This window comes from Sceloporus undulatus, chromosome 4 (genome assembly GCF_019175285.1).
Source record: "Sceloporus undulatus isolate JIND9_A2432 ecotype Alabama chromosome 4, SceUnd_v1.1, whole genome shotgun sequence".
Taxonomy (NCBI): domain Eukaryota; kingdom Metazoa; phylum Chordata; class Lepidosauria; order Squamata; family Phrynosomatidae; genus Sceloporus; species Sceloporus undulatus.
The window spans coordinates 130383061-130402282 of record NC_056525.1 but is presented as its reverse complement, the minus strand read 5'-3'; the positions used below and the strand labels follow the sequence as shown (position 1 = coordinate 130402282).

General features: G+C 40.2%; 1 protein-coding gene across 3 annotated transcripts in view; it reads left to right on the top strand.

Moving 5' to 3' along the window:
* Positions 1–10243, top strand: part of NUF2 (NUF2 component of NDC80 kinetochore complex) — a 130137-nt gene extending 119894 nt beyond the window's left edge. For all 3 annotated transcript variants that reach the window (XM_042464573.1, XM_042464572.1, XM_042464574.1), the window contains exons 13-14: positions 8085–8220; positions 9915–10243. In XM_042464573.1, coding sequence (XP_042320507.1) covers positions 8085–8220; positions 9915–10034 — 256 coding nt within the window. In that variant the 3' untranslated portion in view covers positions 10035–10243. The remainder of the gene's footprint in view (positions 1–8084; positions 8221–9914) is intronic.
* The last annotated feature ends 8979 nt before the right edge of the window (positions 10244–19222 follow it).

Below are 19222 nucleotides of genomic sequence, written 5' to 3'. Positions count from 1 at the left end.
GAAGGGACAATGTGGTTTTCCACACCTTCACCATTTTTTTTACGTCGTCCTTCTTTGGATCCGCTCCAGTTTCTCTAATGTCCTTTTTGAATTGTGCGTACCCAAGACTGGACACAAATATTCCAGGTGGGCCTGACCAAAGCAGCCATATAGTGGCCACTATTACTTCCTCTTGATCTATACTATACTTTTATGAGGCAGTCTACATATTGTATTGGCCTTTTTAGCTGCGCATCACACTGTTTGACTCATGTTCAACTTGTGGTCTAGTTGGACTCCTGATCCCCTTCACATGTGTTCGTTCAGCCAGGGTTCCCCATCCTATATCTGTGCATTTCATTTTTCCGCCCCTACTTGCATTACTTACATTTCTCCCATGTTGAAATTATTTTGTTAGCTTTGGCCCAGCTTTCTATTTATTCAGGTTATTTTGAATTTTGATCCTGTCCTCGGAGTATTAGCTCTTCCTCCTAATTTGGTGTCATCTGCAAATTGATCATATTGTCCATTCCTTCATCTAAGTCATTGATAAGATGTTGAATAGCACTGGTCCCAGGACAGAGCCTTGTGGGACCCCACTGTCACTTTTCTCCAGAATGAAAGGAGCCATGTTGAGCACCCTTTGGTTCGGCCGCAACCAATTCCAAATCCATGTACAGTATCTGTTGTAACCCACATTCACCAGCTTGTTTGCAAGAATTGTCATGGGGGAACTTGTCAACAGCCTTACTGAATCAGATATACTACATCCACAGCATTCCCCTTCATCTCAAGCTGGTAATTTTATCAAAAGAGATCGATTTTTTTGTCATTGGCATGCTTTTTCTCTAAAACCCCATGTTGACTCTTTGTGATTATGGAATTGCCTTCTAATGTTCACAGACTCTCTATTTAATGATCTGCTTCTATAATCTTTTTGGTATTGATTTCCGACTAACTGGATTTATATAATTGTTGGAATCCTCTTTTTTCCCTTTTGAAGATTGGAAAACACTGTTTGCTCTCCTCCAGTCTGCTTGGACTTCTGTTCTCCAGAGTTTCAAAGATTATTGCCAATGGCTCTTGATTTACATTTGTCAGTTCTTTTAATCTCTTGGATGTAGTGATCTGGTCCTGGAGACTTATATTCATTTAGATTAACAAGGTCTCCTTATATCTCTTTACTTATTCTGTACTGAAATTCCCCTATTCTATCCTCTGCTCCATTATCCTCAGGTTGAGCACCCTTTTCTTTTTCTGAGAAGACTGAGGCAAAGAAGGTGTTGAGTAATTCTGCCTTTTTTATTAACATTTCCTTTGTACAGTATTCACTTAGCTTCTTCAAGAGTTTGCGGATTCCGATTCAGGTGACCGAGATCAGAACAATATTGCTGGCATATATCAACACTGAAAGTTTAACATTCTGAATGGTAGCTGGGAAATTTTTTTATTCTTTTAAGGCCTAGACAACATCATTAATATAAAAAAGTCGCCAGAAGACAACCCTGGCATACATCTCTATATGTGGGAATGCTATCGGATCGAACCCCATTTGCCCCAAGTCGAACCGTGATGGTAGTATTATGATGTAACATTTGAATTTGATGAAGCAGTCTTCTATCAATGTTTGCCACAGCTAACTGACCAGAGTTGATCTCGTTCAACTAGGTCAAAAGCAGAAGTAAAATAAACAAAGGCAGTGAAAAGTTCTTTTCTATCCTTTTGCGAGTATTTTTGAATCACATGATGCAAAACAAAACATTGATCTAGTGTAGATTTACCCTTTTAATAAAAAGAAACACTTAGCTCAGTTGAAAGTTCTTTAGTTAATCATTCTGGTTTGTTTAGACCCCTCCAATTTTCCCTTCTTATTGGAACAGTTTTAGTTTGTGCCTTTAGTATCTCACTTCTAAGAAATTCCATCCATCCAGAACTTCCTTCTCGTTCATTATCTTTATCCATGAAATTACAGCCAGTTTCGGAAATTGGCTTTCTTAAAGTCTAGAATGTGTGTCTAGCTATACGTAGTTCCCTTTCCCACTATATGACAGGGCATGGTCACTTCCACCTAAGGATCCCATCGCTTCCATCACATTATCAAGATCATTCCTGTTGGTTATGATCAGATCTAAAATAGCTGATCCCCTTGTTGCCTCTTCCTTTTGGACAATGAAATTGTCTATAAAAAGGTAGATACAGTGGACCCTTGCCTTACATAGGGGATCCGTTCTGGACCCCCCCCCCCCCCCCCGCGTAAGGCGAATTCCGCTTATGCTGGAGCCCCATTCATCTGAATGGGGCTTGTGTGAGTGTGCCCCATTCATCTGAATAGGATGCACCGCCCTGCGCGCTCCCCGCGGCTTTAGTGCATAAAACGTGGGCGCACTGTAATTTGTTGGACCTGATGTTCTTGGCAGAAGTTCACTGCCAACATATATCAGGACAGTTGAAATCTTCCATTGCTATTAATCTCTCCTTTTTGAATGTGCACTCATATCCTCCAGGAAGGCATCATCCATATCCTCAGTCTGGCTTTGGGGTTTATAGTAGGCCCCACTATGACATCCCTTTTGTTTCTCTCCCCCTTAATTCTTACCCAGATACTCCTAACCTGGCTTCCTGGATTTAAGTGATGGATCTCTTCACAAGTATAAACATCTTCAATATACAAAACTTCTCCCCCTGCTTTCTTACTGGGTCCATATCTCTGAAATAGGTTATCCCCCCCCCCCCAGTTACTGCATTGCAGTCATGAGACTCATCCCATCTGATTTCAGTGATACCTAGTATACCATATTTACCATATTTATTATGATGTATTAAGAGTTTCAGTTCATCTTGTTTATTTCCCATGCTCTGTGCATTAGTGTAGAGACATTTAAGCCCATATGTGTTTTTCTCCCCCCCCATTGTTATTGTTCTCTAGTATTACTTGCTCTTTTTCCTCTCTAGCACTTGTTTTTTTCTCCCCAGCAATTGCTGAATTTGTGCTCTCCAAAATGCTATCTTTCTCTTCACCAGAACTCAGTTTAAAGCTCCCCTGATTAGATTTGTGAGCCTCTTAGCAAAAACATTCTTGCCAACAGCTGTGAGGTGCACCCCATCCTTGGCCAAAAGACCATCATTGTGAAAAAGCAGACTGTGGTCCAAAAAGCCAAATCATTCTCAGTGGCACCATTTGCAGCACCAGTTGTTCACCTCTGTTACTCTTCTTTCCCTTCTTGGGCCATAGAGAGACAAAATTATATGTGGACAAGCTCCTTGGTAGAGTGAGGTAAACAGCATGCCCTTGCCCTTCGTGGCATCATCAATGCGTCCTTTAGGGAGGATCATGTTTCCTCTTGTTTGAAGGAAGAGGCAGTTAGACCACTCCTGAAAAACCCTCCCTTGACCCCCCCCCAGATATGAAGAACTACAGGCCAGTCTCTTTACTGCCATTTCTGAGCAAGGTGATCGAGAGAACGGTTGCTCTTCAACTCCAAGCTGTCTTGGATGAAACCGATTACTGTATCTAGATGCATTTCAAACTGGCTTTAGGACGGGATTTGGAGTTGAGGCCGCCATGGTTGCTCTGGCTGATGAGCTATGTCTGGGCATCGACAGAGGTAGTGTGACCCTGTTGGTGCTTCTGGACCTCTCAGCGGCATTTGACACTATAGATCATGACATCCTCTTGAATCGCCTGAGAAGGTTAGGAATAGGAGGCACTGCGCTTCAGTGGTTCCGTTCCTTCCTCTCAGGCAGATTCCAGAGGGTGGTGCTCGGGAACAGTTGCTCAGCAAGGAAGGAGCTTAATTGTGACATCCTACAAGGCGCCATCCTGTCCACAATGCTTTTCAACATTTACATGAAGCCACTGGGAGAGATTATCCAGAGGCATGGCGCGTGGTGTTATCAGTACGCTGATGACACCCAGATATATTTCTCCATGTCTCGGTTTTCAGCTTTGACTTCAGATGGCGTTTCGCCTCTCAATGACTGTCTTAAGGCAGTAATGGATTGAATGAGGGAAAACAAATTGAAGATGAATCCAGACAAAACGGAGGTACTTACGGTATCGGCTCTGAACCCAGGCATCGGGATACAACCTCCAGTCCTAGAAGGGGTCACATTCTCCTCAAATGACTGTGTTCACAATCTGGGGGATGCTCCTAGATTCATCACTTCATATGACAAATCAGGTGAATGCGATGGTCAGGTGTGCCTGTTATCAGATCCGGCTGATATGCCAGCTGTGCCCTTTCCTGGAAGTCAGGGACCTTGAGACCATAGTACATGCACTGGTAACCTCACACCTTGATTTCTGTAATGCACTCTACATGGGGCTACCCTTGTGCTTGGTTCAGAAACTTCAATTAGTTCAAAACATGGCAATCAGACTGGTCTCTGGTACATCCAGAAGAGACCATATAACACCGATCTTGAGATTGCTTCATTGGCTGCCCATCAGTTTCTGGGCCCAGTACAAGGTGTTGGTTATCACCTTTAAAACCCTAAATGGCTTGGGTCCAACCTATCTTCAGGACCACCTCCTTCCATATAATCCTCCCCGCACACTTAGATCCTCAGGGAAAAATTTGTTACAGGCTTGCAAACGACTTCCCAGAGGACCTTCTCAGCTACTGTGCCCAGATTGTGGAATGGCCTGCCGGACGAGATCCGTCATATTACCACTCTAAATAGCTTTAAAAGAGCTATAAAGACGGATCTCTTCCGGCAGGCTTTTCCTGAATAGTTCTCCGGCTATCAGAAGGAAAATCTAACTGCTGACCTCTGACTTCACCAGTTATTGTATTGTTTTTAAGTATGTTTTAAATTCTTCAAGGTTTAATTGTATTTTAAGGGCGGGAGTTGAGGGTTCAGACTGTATATTTTAATCTTGTAAGCCGCTTCAATTGCATTCTGTAGAGAGGTGGGATATAAATACATTTTATTATTATTATTTTATTAAAATTACACTGCTACCTCGGGTTACGAAATTAATTCGTTCCGCCATTCCTTTGAACCCGAAAATTTCGTAACCCGAAAAGGCTTTCCGTTAGCACTGGAAAGCCTATAGCTGCACTTTGCAGCATTTGAATTTCGCGCCGAAATGAATTTCGTAACCCGAAAAATGTTTCGTAACCCGAAACAGTTTTTGCCAATCCAACTTTTTCGTATCCCGGAAATTTCGTAACCCGATCATTTCGTATCCCGAGGCACCAGTGTACAACCTCTGCACCAAGATCCTTCAGCTTCCTACCCATATCCTCATAATGCTTTGTGATGTTATGAAAGCTGTGTCTCACAGTAGCATTGGTTCCCACATGAACCAAAATGAAGGGGTAACAGTTGCTGGGCTTGACCAGTTTTTTCAGCCCCGCTGTTAGATCACGAATTTTAACTCCAGGAACACAGCACACCTCATGATTCATCTTGTCAGGTTTGCAGATTGTTGCTTCTGTTCCTCTGAGCAAAAGAGTCTCCAACCACCACAAACCGTCTTCTCTTACTTGAGGAAGACTATTGAAGCTTGGCAACAGAGGCAAGGCAAACAGGGGAGTTTGTTTAGCAGGGAAGTTTGAAGGGGAGCAACAGAGTTGTTTTTAATTGACTGATCAAATAATTTCTCCTCAGTGACATTTTTCATGTGTTCGGTATTCAAAAAAAGTCCTAACAGCTCTATCCAAGAAAACCTCATGCTCCCTAATGTTCTGAATATTAGAAACATGGCCCTCCAGCTGCTGGACCTTTTATTCCAACAGGGCCACCAACTTGCACTTGCTTCATGTGTAATCAGCCACGTCCTTTGGCAATAAAGCACAGCTGTTGCAGGTGACTGCAAAAACTCCATCACTATCCATCCAATCAGTTAAAAAGAGGAAAAGAAAAGAACTTTGTTGCTCCTCCTCAAACTTCCCTGCCTTGCCTAGCTCCAATTGTTTTCCTCAACTGTTGGAGCAGGAGTTGTGAAAGTTTGTGCGGTGTTAGGCACACACCTTTGGTAGCAGTTTTGTAGAGCTAGGCTGCTGGCCCCACCCTCTCAGACCATGTGCCCAGGGAGAGCTCATAGTTAGAAGCAAACCCACTCACCCAAGCCTGGGGTCAACTGTACCCTCACACAAACCCAAGTAGGAAACAACAAAGAAACTACCACAAACAGTGGTTTTATCTATCATATTTGAATTCTGCCATATTATAATTTAAGTAACTAACAAAATAGGCAATACAAAATATGTGAGAGATATGAAATACAAAATATGTAAGAGAAGCAGGCCAGTGGAAGGTGTCTTATTCTGTCTCCCTCATTAAATGGCATGTGGTGCCCCAACATGATTTGCCAGATCTCAGTTTGACAGAACACAGAGATACATACTTGTTTGATTCTTTCATCCACTCAAATTTGAATATAGGTATTCGAACAAATTTACACTTTCTGAATATCAGCCACTTACATACTTCCTCACATGTAAGAACACACAAAAACACTTGCATCTTGATAGCTCAAGTTGTGTAAATTCCATCCTGCTACTAAGAGCCATCCAGTTCCAGTGGTGAAGCTGGAACTTGACACAGCACAGAATACTGTTCCATGTTTCTTATAGTGGAAGGGAGTAGTCCAGAGTGAGGTATCTTCTATTACTTCAGAATGCAGGGCCAAAGATTTAAAGTGAGAGAATAAAGCCTCCCTACTCCAGCTTTGCCTGCTTCATACCTCATAGTAGTTTGCATCTCAGTTTTGGCAGTTTTTTTTTTTTTTTTTTTGGTTAATTGACCCACACAATTTTTGTCTTTCTGTGATACAGAAAATTGTGAGAATATACCACAGTGCAATGGAGAGCCCTGCCCTTTGTGCCTTGGCACTGTGTATATATGTCCAAAGATCTTTCAGATTGGGGGAGTCATTGAAGCATTCCCATTGCACAGAATGCTGCATGTTAAGGTGGAGGTCTCCACTTTTGTCCATTTCTCTACAGAGGCTCATTCATTGTATATTAAAATCATGTATGGCAAGGGTGGTTGTACTCTATAGCAAGTAGCAATAGCAAGTGCATTTCTATGGCCTGTTACAGACAGCCAAAATAAAGCTGCTTCGAGTCACAGTGGAGGGATGGTGTTTCAATGATGCATGCGTCCTAAGAGTCCAGAAGTCGCACCAACATGCTCCAGCTCGAGTGTGGCATTGGTGCGACTTCTGGACTCTTAGGACGCCTCATCATTAACACCATCCCTCCACGGTGACCGAAGCAGCTTATTTGGCTGTCGGTAACAGGCCTATACTGCTTATCAGTGCACTTAAGCACCCTAAGTGGTTTAACAATGGTAAGCTAATTGCCCCCAACAATCTGGGTACTCATTGTTACGACCTCAGAGGATGTAAGCCTGAATCAAGTTTGAGCCCTTTCGCTGGTATTGAACTCGGAAACGTGTGGTTTGTGAGAGTGGCTACAGTACCGGCATTTAACCACTGCGCCACCAGGGCTCTAGATATTGTCTATTAAGTTGTACATTCAGCAAATTTTCATAACAGGTGTTGAACACCATTTGAACAACCATGTTCAGTGATGATTGTTTTGGAGATCCTTTCCTCTCCCCACTGAATTGCTAATGGACCATTGTTTCACCTAAAACTTAATAGAGATAATTTATGAGGCCATTGGGGAGCACCCTGATATCTGGGCCTATTCCAAGAGGCGTACAGCTGTTACCTTTTCTCTCTTGGCCCCGCTGATTTCTCATTTGCTGAGCAACTGCCTGATCCTTGGCTTTACCTTTACAAAACATACAGTCGCCCCTCTGTTTCCAGATTCGCTATCCACTGATTCAAGCATCTATGGCTTGAAAATATTAAAGGAAAGTATAAATTCCAAATACGCTGCATGTTGATTTTGCTATTTTATATAAGGGACACCATTTTACTGTGCCATTGTATTTAATGAGCCTTGTGCATCTGTAGATTTTGATATCTACAGGGGATCCTGGAACCAAACCCCAGCAGATAACAAGGGCCTACTGTATAATTAATCTTTCAAGAGGCATGTCCTATAACAGAGAGTTTTTGCTTAATGACCTGCACAGAAAGTTACCCAGTCTGGTGTTAATTGCACTGACATATACTATTCTAGGTATTGCAACAAATTTCAAGAAGAGAGAGGAGTTGTCTGTGAGAAGCTGACAAAAACTCATGAAGAAATCATGTGGCTGAAAGGTGCTATTCAGCAGCTAAATGACAATGTGGAAAAAGAGAAGTTAAAAGCGCAGGTGAGTAAGTCTATATTAGTAGCTGCCACTCCCACTCCCTTGATAGGCTTGAAAGTCAAACTTTAAAGAAACCAAATTGAATTGCTGACAGTTTTATTGTCCAGAAGGTGGAAGAGGCAATTAGGGGAACAGCTGTTTCAAATCTGATCTTAACCAAAAGGGATGACCTGGTTAATAGGGTGCAAGTGGCAAGATCCTTAGGTGGAAGTGACCATGTTCTCTTGGAGTTTGTACGGCAGTGAAAAGGGGAAGCCAGGCACAGTCAGACATGCATTCTAGATTTTAAGAAATCTGATTCCCTATAAGGAACGACTTAGGGAGCTGGGGACGTTTAGCCTGGAGAAGAGAAATTTAAGAGGTGATATGATAGCCCTGTTTAAATATTTGAAGGATGTCATATTGAGGAGGGAGCAACCTTGTTTTCTGCTGCTCCAGAGAACAGGACCCGGAATAATGGATGCAAGCTACAGGAAAAGAGATTCCACTTCAACATTAGGAAGGACGTCCTGACAGTAAGGGCTGCTAGACAGTGGAACACACTCCCTTGGAGGTCTTTAAACAGAGGCTGGATGGCCATCTGTCAGGTATGCTTTGATTTAGAGTTCCTGCATGGCAGGGATTGGACTAGATGGCCCTTGTGGTCTCTTCCAACTCTGATTCTATGATTTCAGTACATTTAGGGAAATATTGGTGGCAATCCCATAGGCAGGAATACTAATAGAGAAGGGGGTTAATACGGGATAGGGGTTTCTTAAAACTGAGATACTGAAGGCACAGTTTCAAAGAGTTCAGAACAGCACCCTGAGGGACCCCACAGGCCAACGGCCAGTGGTAAAACAAGTGTCAGCCAGCACCACCTGTATTCACCCCTCCAGGAAGGAATGAAGCCACTGTGAAACAGTACCTCCAAGTCTTATCTCCGGAACAATACCATGGTCACTGATACCAAAAGCCTCTGGGAGGTCCACTTTCCCTGTCCAGTTCCCTTTGTACGTAATCCACCAAAGTGACCAAGGCTGTCTCTCTTCCATAACAGAGTTGATACTATCGACAGCTTAATCTACTATTAGAGTTACAAGTATAAAAGCAGTAGATATCACTTAAAAGGCTGTGATGTACATCACATGGCTCTGGAATGCATGTAGCATGGATGATGTCAGGCTGCCAATTATATAAAATTTTACATTAGTTCAAATACAGTTGGCCTTCCGTATCCATAGATTCTGCATCCAAGGATTCAACCATCCATGGGCTGAAAATACTCCCCTCCCCACCCCCCCCCCCCACCCCCAAAAACCCTTCCCAAAAGCAAACCTTTATTTTTTACCATTTTTTATAAGGGACACCATTTTACCATGTCACTGGTAATGGGGCTTGAACATCCATCGATTTTAGTATCCACAGGTGTGTGTGTGTGTGTGTGTGTGTGTGTTTTTCCTGGAACCAAACCTCAGCAGATAATAAGAGTCTTCTTTAATTTCAAAAGAGCATGCACAACTCTGTGCCAGCCTTGGTTAATCATTCAGAGAAAACATACTTAGTGAATTTAGCATGTTTCAGAAATTTTTTTTTTGGAGAGGGAGTATTTTCAAAAATGGTATGTGCTTAGTAGGCCGAAAAATATTAATGCATTCCTGATGTATTGTTTCTTACTCTTAATTATACTTAATTTCTCTCCTTCCTGTTCACCCAAGGAGATTTATCTTAGCTTGCGGGCTGGCTTGGAGAAATATCATGAAAATCTGGCAAGAATTGTGGACAACTATACATCTGCAAGAGAAGACAAAACATCTGAATTATCTAGGCTGTTTTAACATAATTACTCTGATAACAGACTTTGTTCATATAATGTTTATAACATTTAGCTTTAGAGTGTCATTCAGTTAAAGAAAACAATTAAAATTAAGAATTATTTTGATCTGGGAGGGAGAGATTCATGACCAATTCAGTACTAGATTAGATGTGGTAGTATTAGTTAATAAATCTTGTTAAATAAAGAACTTTGTTCATTTTTTCTGCATTATGGTTTGTTTGTTTTTTACATTTTATCTTCCTGGGCTACAAGTTGTTCAATCTGTTAGCTACAACACGTCAAGTCCAAACATCCTCAGTTGAGAAGTGTGCAAAGAAGGCAGTTTCCCAGTTTTTCTTTTGTTTTTCAGTTTCTAAAGCATAAATAAAGTGCAGCTCTTTTAAAATTTATTGGACTGCAGCTTCTATCAGCCCCAGACAAAGAGTGATGATAGCTGTAGTCTAAAAATATTTGAAGGGCCACCCAATTCTTCATTCCTGTTCTAGGAGTGGTTGCTGTGAGCAATAAACAATTTTCTTTGGGTAGGAAAATGCAAGCCCCGGTTCTCTTTGCTTGCACTAGTGCATTAGGAGACCTTGCTAAACTCTTTAAAAAAACATCATGTATTTGTGATGTTAGAGTCTGTGTATTTCTGAACAATTATTACGTTGTTCTTTTATGACCAATAAAGATTTGACCAATAAAGGCTTTATTCACATATTGGTAGAATTCAAAGATAGGCCTTGTTAGTCTAGAATCAGTACATAGAGAGATCTTGTAGCATCTTTGAGATTAACTGAAAGAAAGAATTTGGCAGCATGAGAGTGGGCAGGGCTTGTGCTCCGGCCTGCATCTTGCCCGGAAGTCCTCCCAACTTGCTACACATGTTACAAACTCACACGAACCAGGGGTGAATGCAGTCAAACTTCATAGGGAGCAAGAGGTTTTTCTGACCAGAACAGACCAGATGGTCCTGGACAGGAAACACAGAGGAAGTAGCTGGGGAGGAGGAGTTCACTTCACACACAACAGAAGTAGATAGTTGGAGGAATGTCACACACAGAAGTAGGGAAACCAGGGAACATTCTGTAAACTTACAGCTACAGAATCGATTTCAATCTCTCTCTACTATCAAGGATGAGGAGGAACAGCAGCAGGGACAGACCTCAGGGACAGAGCAGGGGACCCAGAGAGCTCCACCAAAGGGAACAGCCGCTGCTAAGCCTTGGAGGAGGCGTGTGGTGGTCATGGGGGACTCTTTGCTGAGAGGCACTGAACCAGTGGTTTGTGGGCTTGACAAGATGTCTCGGGAGGTGTGCTGTCTCCCTGGGGCAAAGATCTGTGATGTGACAGAGGCTGACAAGACTTGTCAAGCCTACTGACCATTACCCCCTTCTTTTGGTTCATGTGGGAACCAATGATACTGCAAGGCATAGCCTTCAGAATATCATAAGGGACTATGAGGCTTTGGGTAGGAAATTGAAAGAGATGGATGCACAGGTTGTCATCTCTTCTCCCAGTTGAAGGGCAAGGTCCAGGAAGGGAGAAGAAAATAGCGGATGTAAATAACTGGCTCCGTAGATGGTGCTGCCAAGAACAATTTGGATTCTTGGACCATGGGTTGCGGTTCCATGAGGAGGGACTTCTGGTAAGGGATGGGTTGCATCTCCCAGTTAGCAGAAACGTTTTTGCCAATAGTCTCAAGAATTTGATCAGAAGGGCTTTAAACTGAATTATGTGGGGGAGGGAGACAGTATTCTGGAAGGCAAAAAGGCTGGAGAAAATAAACTGTCATAGAGGGAACAAGGCAAACAGTGCAAGGACCCAAAAGTGGGAGGCAAAAAAACTTGCACAGGCAGCAAGTAAAGGGAACAAATGGTCTTAAATGTCTCTACACTAATACACAGAGCATGGAAAATAAGCAATGGATATTGAAATGAAGAGTGTGTAAATTAGAATGAAAAAATAATTGAAATGGTTTTTCTAAGAAAATAGAAGTAAAGACACAAAATGAATATAATTTGGGATACTAGCAAAGCATTTGCTATAGGATTACTAATGCAAAGAACACCAGAAATAAAAAGGATAAAAAAACAAAAGGATGAAAGACTTAGGAATGAGCTAAAAACGAAAGAAGAACACTAAAGCAAGCAACAGATGACAAAAATAATAAATGAAATAAAATTATTACAGAAGCAATTACAAAAGGACATAACAGAAGAAAAGCTATAAATTTAAAAATAATAAACAAATCAATTTGAAAATGCTAATAAAATAAAATGGATGGCAAATAGGTAAGAAAGGAAAAGACTAAGAAAATAATAACAAAGATTAAAGAAAATGAGAAGCTAAGAAATCAAGAAAAAATCAAAAAGGCTTTTACACAACTATTTTAGAGACTTGTTTAAAAATCAAGACAAAGACAACACAGTGGAATAGCCAATTGAAAGAGTCAATTGAAATACAACCATCTCAGAAGGAATTATTAATGTGATTACTATAGAGAATAAGAACAGCAATCCCAAACTAAGAGGGAAATCCACAGGTTTGGATGGCCTTATGACCAAATATATAAAATATTTGAAAATGGAATAGTTAGAACCACTAAAAGAAACCTATAATAAATGCCATGGAGGTAAAGCCAAACTTGGGGAAGGCAGCAATCTCCTTAATTCCAAAGGAAGGAAATGAACAACAAATGAGTAACTACAGACCGATGTTCATTTTAAATAATGACTTTAAAATTATGTTATGATCATGCAAATAGACTGAAAAAATATTTGTCTGAAACAATAAAAGAAGATCAGAATTTGTTCCTTCCGGACGACGCATTAGAATAACATCAGGACACTAAATAAACTCAGTGGACTATTAATATACATAATGAGAAAAAAAGCAGCCTTTTTGTTTATTGACACCAAAAGAGCTTTGACAGCATTAAATGGAACATTAATGCTTGATCTATTAGTAAGATGGACATGGGTGAAAATTTTATAAATAGTATAAAGAAATATATAATAATTACGACCATTGATAGATATTGCTTCCATTCCAAAAGACTGGGCTTGGCCATCATAATCCCGATATCTAAAAAGTAATAGATCTGATCCCTCTAATTTTTGACCGATTAGTCTCTTGAGTTTGGTGAGTAAGCTGTACATAAAAACACCTTTTAAATAAGTTTTTAGATTGGCTCGAGTCCAAAGATATTTGTTGGCTGAACAGGCAGGCTTTAGGCCTGGGGCGATCCACTATTGACCATGCAATGATATTGCAATATCTTGTTGAAAAAATACCTCCATTATGGTCAACCATTATATGCGGCATTTATAGATTTTAAGTCCTCCCTTTGATTCAGTTATAAATCTAGATTGTGGGAGGAAAAAACTATTGTGTACTAATATAGATAACACAACTCCTCTTGCTTCTTATTAAGATCCATGAGAATTCTAATATAAGGTCAGATGCAGTCCAGAGCTTTTAGTCAACGGGGGGTGACAGGAGATGGCAACTTGTATCCATTTTTCTGTTTTCTCCCCTTCTTTCCCCTCCAGTGATGTTGTCTCCCTCTGAATTTCCAGCTACATCATAACCTCCTCCCCTCCTCCTCTTTTGGTGGCAGCAAGAAGCTTGGTGGCTCAGCTGGGCAGTGCAGAGGCAGACAGGCAGGAAGGCAGGCAGGGAAAGGAGCATTTTCATCATCATATATAATCCATCATCATCATCATCAATCATCATCATCATCATCATCGCGATACTTGAGCACAAGAGGAGAGGAGGAAGGGAGAGGGTCATCATCAGCACGTCCCTTTTGCACCCAGCCAACAGCCTGGCCAGACCCAGAAAAGGCTGGTTGAAGATGGCTAGGGTTGTTTGCCACTACAGGAAGCTTAGCTGAACAGGGAGGATGGTCAGATAGGGAGGGCAGACATAGAGCAGCCTTTCCCGCTGTTACAACCCTCTCCTTCTGCTTCTGTTACCCCTCTTTCCTCCTGCTCTATGATGGTGATGGTGGTATCCTCCTTCTCTTCTGTGCCCCTACTAGGATGTGCCTTAGCTGGTGGAGGTGTGTTCTGGTTGAGAGGCTTTGTTAATTTGTTCATTCTTCTGGATGGGGAGAAGCGAGACATGAACAGAACTTGCCACAGTTTAGCCCTTGTGAATCTTGGTGCTACTGAACTATGAGTGAGAAAATTCAGCCCAAACTTCACCACTCTCAAGCTCCCCCCCCCCCCTCTGTCTTCCTTTCTTTGGCCTTTTACCAGTTTGGATAATAAAATTTTGGGTACATGCGGTCTGTGCTATGACCCCTGACTGACCCATAGAGACCTGCATTAACCTGAAAAGTGGAGAGACCATGTAGACAGCTCACCTGACCCAGGCAGACCCTAGAGAAAAATACTAAATTGGGAAATTCCATAGGAAGTCTTGGAGTCGCCAAACCAGAATCCGCCTCACCTGCCCAATAAAGACAATGGACTTTGGCTCTTCCTTAATGAGCCTGTGATCAGCTTAACGGCTCAGAATCAAGTCAGCTGCCTTCCGAAGGGTGTCCTGCCATATGCATTGTGCAAACTCATTCTGCTCTCGGCTTAACAATGCCCACAGCAATCAATGCCTTTGCGACCTTCCTTGGGTTTTTTGAGCCTGGGTTGCTTTCGAGCATTAAGCTCTGCTGAAATCACTGAGCTGACAGTGAGCTCTCACTGTCACCAATTTGACCCCGAACCGGCTTCTAGCCTCCGCGGCCTTCTTTCGCCCTGCGGCCGTGATCACTGTCCATCCGCGCTTCATCAGACTTCAGGAGAAAATCTAAGGAGTATTCCTAGTGGTGGCCTCTCCTTCTACCTATCTCCCGAACTACCCCTCCCTGCTGTAGCATGAATTGTGTGGTGTTGTGTGTGGTGTGTGGTGCCCCTTTTTGTGTGTGGTTTACTGTGCTAAATAAACGACACCATTTTAATTTCACCTAACGGTATCGGAGTCTCTTTCTCTTGGGGTGTACGGCTGACCTCTGGTACACTTTGGGACCCGATCCTGGCAGTGGTATTGTTAGGGCCACCTCAGCTAAATTTGAGCTAATTAAAATTCTTCCTAATTCGATCCTTCCTAACCTGCAACAATGTCGAGCACCGCAACTAAAGCTGATCATAAAATCGACCTGGACCTGGTAACCAGTAATATTACCAACTTCAGGACACTTGCCAACAGAGACACCACCTCCAACCTCTTCATTCTTTAATATATCTCACTTAACATTCCAAACTTGGAAGGTGTTATTTCTTTGAGATCTGATGGTCTCTTAAGCTGTCATTACTGTTCATGCCTATCAGCTACACCATCTCCTTATACCCATTGTTACCCTATCCAACCCACCCACACCTCCTTCCAGTAAACTGCTTCTGATTTTAGCACACTATTAGTAGTAGTAGTAGTACTGCTACATACTACTATTTCCTCCTTCTCCTTCTCCTCCTCCTCCTCCTTCATCTTCTTCTTCTCTATCAAGATTCAAAGTGCCTTACAATAATTAAAAAGACATTGTTAAAAATCACAAAGCAAAAAGGTTAAAACAAGATTAAATAATAAAAAAACCCAGAATAAAACATGCACCATTAACAAAAACACAAGTAACACAACAATAGCAATAATTCAGAGCACTGTATAAGACAGGCCTTATATATTCACTGATCAAATGTCTGTGTTGTCGTAGGGGGATCCTTGCTGAGTGGTACAGAAGCAGTGATTGTAGCCTGACATAAGATGTCTCAAGAGGGTGTTGTCTTCTTCAAGGTTATTATTATTCTGACAGATTATGTGAATGCTTTGGGCTGGAAGAGAAGGGAAGGGAAGAGGTTCCAAAGAGGAGGAAATGCTGGGCTGAAAGCAAAGGGGAAGCTAGAGGATGGCATTCAGAGGGAAGGCTGTGGAAACCCATGACTTTGGGGGAGTCACACGCTCTCAGCCTCAGGGCAAAGGCAATGGCAAATCTCCCGGGAACCAATCTTGCCAAGAAAATCCCAGGATAGGGTCATTTTAGGGTAATACACACAACACACACACACACACCTGGAGGTTTTTAAATTTGACAAGTTGACAGAATATGTGCACACTGCCGCCAGTTTTTTTTAAAAAAGGAGAGGGAAAAGCACCCATTCAGTTGGCCAATGGCTGTAGGATATGTCACCTTTGATGAAAGCGGAAGTGAATTTGATTGACAACAAAGGAGGCTCCATTTTAAAGCTGTACTGCAAATGTGAACTTCAGAGGGGCAAATTGCCCTGATCATGGTAAAGGGTAGTGGGCACTGATTCGGTATGGGGGCGACTGGATCTACCCAGTTCTATCCAGAGCAAATGGGATAGTGAGAATGGGGCCTGAGCCTCTTAAATAATGTCCATTTAAAGCTAGATATGTGAAGTCAAGTAGAACTGACTTGTATTAGTTGCATCACTTTTCATTGTTTAATCCCTTGTCAATATGGTGCTTTGCTTGAAAAAAAAGATGCTTCATGTTCTACCTTGGGATTCTTTCAGTATTATTCCTTCAGTATTACTTCATTTAATAGTACTTGTTTAAGCTGCTCTAACACATGCTATTAAACGTAAAAGTTATTCATTTTCTAGAGTAAATTTTAAATTTTCCAATTTTAATTATTGTGTATTGGACAAACTGAAGGAATATGTGTTTCATCTTTATTTAATACTGAAAACCCTCCGAAAGAAAGAAAGAAAGCAGATAGAAGGGAGAAATATCTATATTTACATTGCTGAGACAACGTGAAACAAAGAAAGAGGAGAAAGAAAGAGCACCAGGCAACAGCTGTGAGTCAGTCAGCAGCTGCAAGGAGTTTGGAGTTTGGAAAGTAACCTGATGGAAATGCAAATAGATAAAATCTTTAGAGTAAACTCTGAGATTGCTAAGGAAAAGAAATTAGACATAGATATAACTGTCTGTTTTACAAGTTCTAGGATGAGGGAAAGAATACTGTAGAAAATTTTGAAGAAATATTAATTATAGATGACAGAATGATTGAGATATACGAAAATTTACCAATGCAAAATATCAGGAAAAGACAAGAATACAAATTTCTTACCATATTACTTCAAAGAAATGAAATTCAATATAGGTGGGATAAAATTGAAGGGGTAATATTTAATTACCACCAAAGACGATATAGAAAAAACTCCTTAGAACAAGAAAGAACATTTTATGAGAAGCTAAGTAAGAAAAACAGAGATCAAGAGCGCAAAAATAAAGAGAGGAAAAACAGAGAGATAAATAATTCACCCACACAGAAAGAAGAAAATACACAAGGAAAGAAACAGGCAGAAGAATCGGCATTGACAAATTTAGACAATTTAGATAATTAAGGGTTCAGAGTTTTAGGAAGCAGAAATAAAAATACAGAAGGAGAAATTACAGATGAGGAGAAAGACAATACTTTAGAGGAGGATTGATAAGATATAAAGTATTTCATTTTATTTTATTACCCTCTTCTTTTTTTCTTTAAATTGAGGCACAAAATATTAAAAATAAAAGAAATGAAACCATGGGATTAAAAATAATCTCATGGAATGTTAAAAGAGTAAACCAAGAAATGAAAAGATAGCAAATATTACACTGCTTTTGATTTAGTGTGTTTCCAGGGGGGGAAAAAGAGAATGTGATATCAAATTTTTGAGGAACCAAAGATTAGGGACTCTGTTCAGTGCTACAACGAGTAAGAAAAAAAGGGGAATAGCTATTTTTGAGAATAAGAACTATGAAGCAAAATTACTTTAAAAAGATGAAGACGGTAGATATGTCTGTATAGAGATAACAGTGAATAATAATAAGTATATAATACTTAACATATATGGACCATTAGAAAGGAAAGAACCCTTTTTTCAAAATTTGAATGATGTATTAAGAGACTTGGACAGAAATAATTTGATTTTGGTAGGAGATTTCAATGGGGTCATCAAACCACAAAGAGATAGAAAATCAAAGAATTTTTTTTTTAAATCACAAGGTAGACTACCTTGCAGTTTTTTTTGATCTACTAGAAGAATTTAAATTGTTTGATGTTTGGATGCATTGTTATGGAAATAAAGATGGTTTTACTTATTATTCAGAGCCACATCAGTCCTTGTCTAGATTAGATATGTTTTTTCTTTCAAAAGAACTCATAACAAAAGTGAAAACTGTAGAGATATGGCCTAGAAATACGTCTGATTATAATATGATAGAACTAGAGATTCAGACAGCATGGAACAAAAATTTCAGCTGGAGATTAAAAGATGAGATATTGGATAATGAAGAGTTTGTAATTAGAATGAAAAAATAATTGAAATGGTTTTTCTAAGAAAATAGAAGTAAAGACACAAAAATGAATATAATTTGGGATACTAGCAAAGCATTTGCTATAGGATTACTAATGCAAAGAACACCAGAAATAAAAAGGATAAAAAAACAAAAGGATGAAAGACTTAGGAATGAGCTAAAAACGAAAGAAGAAAAACTAAAGCAAGCAACAGATGACAAAAAATAATAAATGAAATAAAATTATTACAGAAGCAATTACAAAAGGACATAACAGAAGAAATAGCTATAAATTTAAAAATAATTAAACAAAATCAATTTGAAAATGCTAATAAAATAAAATGGATGGCAAATAGGTTAAGAAAGGAAAAGACTAAGAAAATAATAACAAAGATTAAAGAAAATGAGAAGCTAAGAAATCAAGAAAAAATCAAAAAGGCTTTTACAAACTATTTTAGAGACTTGTTTAAAAATCAAGACAAGACAACACAGTGGAATAGCCAATTGAAAGAGTCAATTGAAATACAACCATCTCAGAAGGAATTATTAAATGTGGAGATTACTATAGAGGAAATAAGAACAGCAATTCACAAACTTAAGAATGGGAAATCTCCAGGTTTGGATGGCCTTATGACCAAATATTATAAAATATTTGAAAATGAATAGTTAGAACCACTAAAAGAAACCTATAATATAAATGCCATGGAGGTAAAGCCAGAAACTTGGGGAAGCAGCAATCTCCTTAATTCCAAAGGAAGGAAAGGATGAACAACAAATGAGTAACTACAGACCGATTTCATTTTTAAATAATGACTTTAAAATATATGTTATGATCATTGCAAATAGACTGAAAAAATATTTGTCTGAAACAATAAAAGAAGATCAGAATGGGTTCCTTCCAGGACG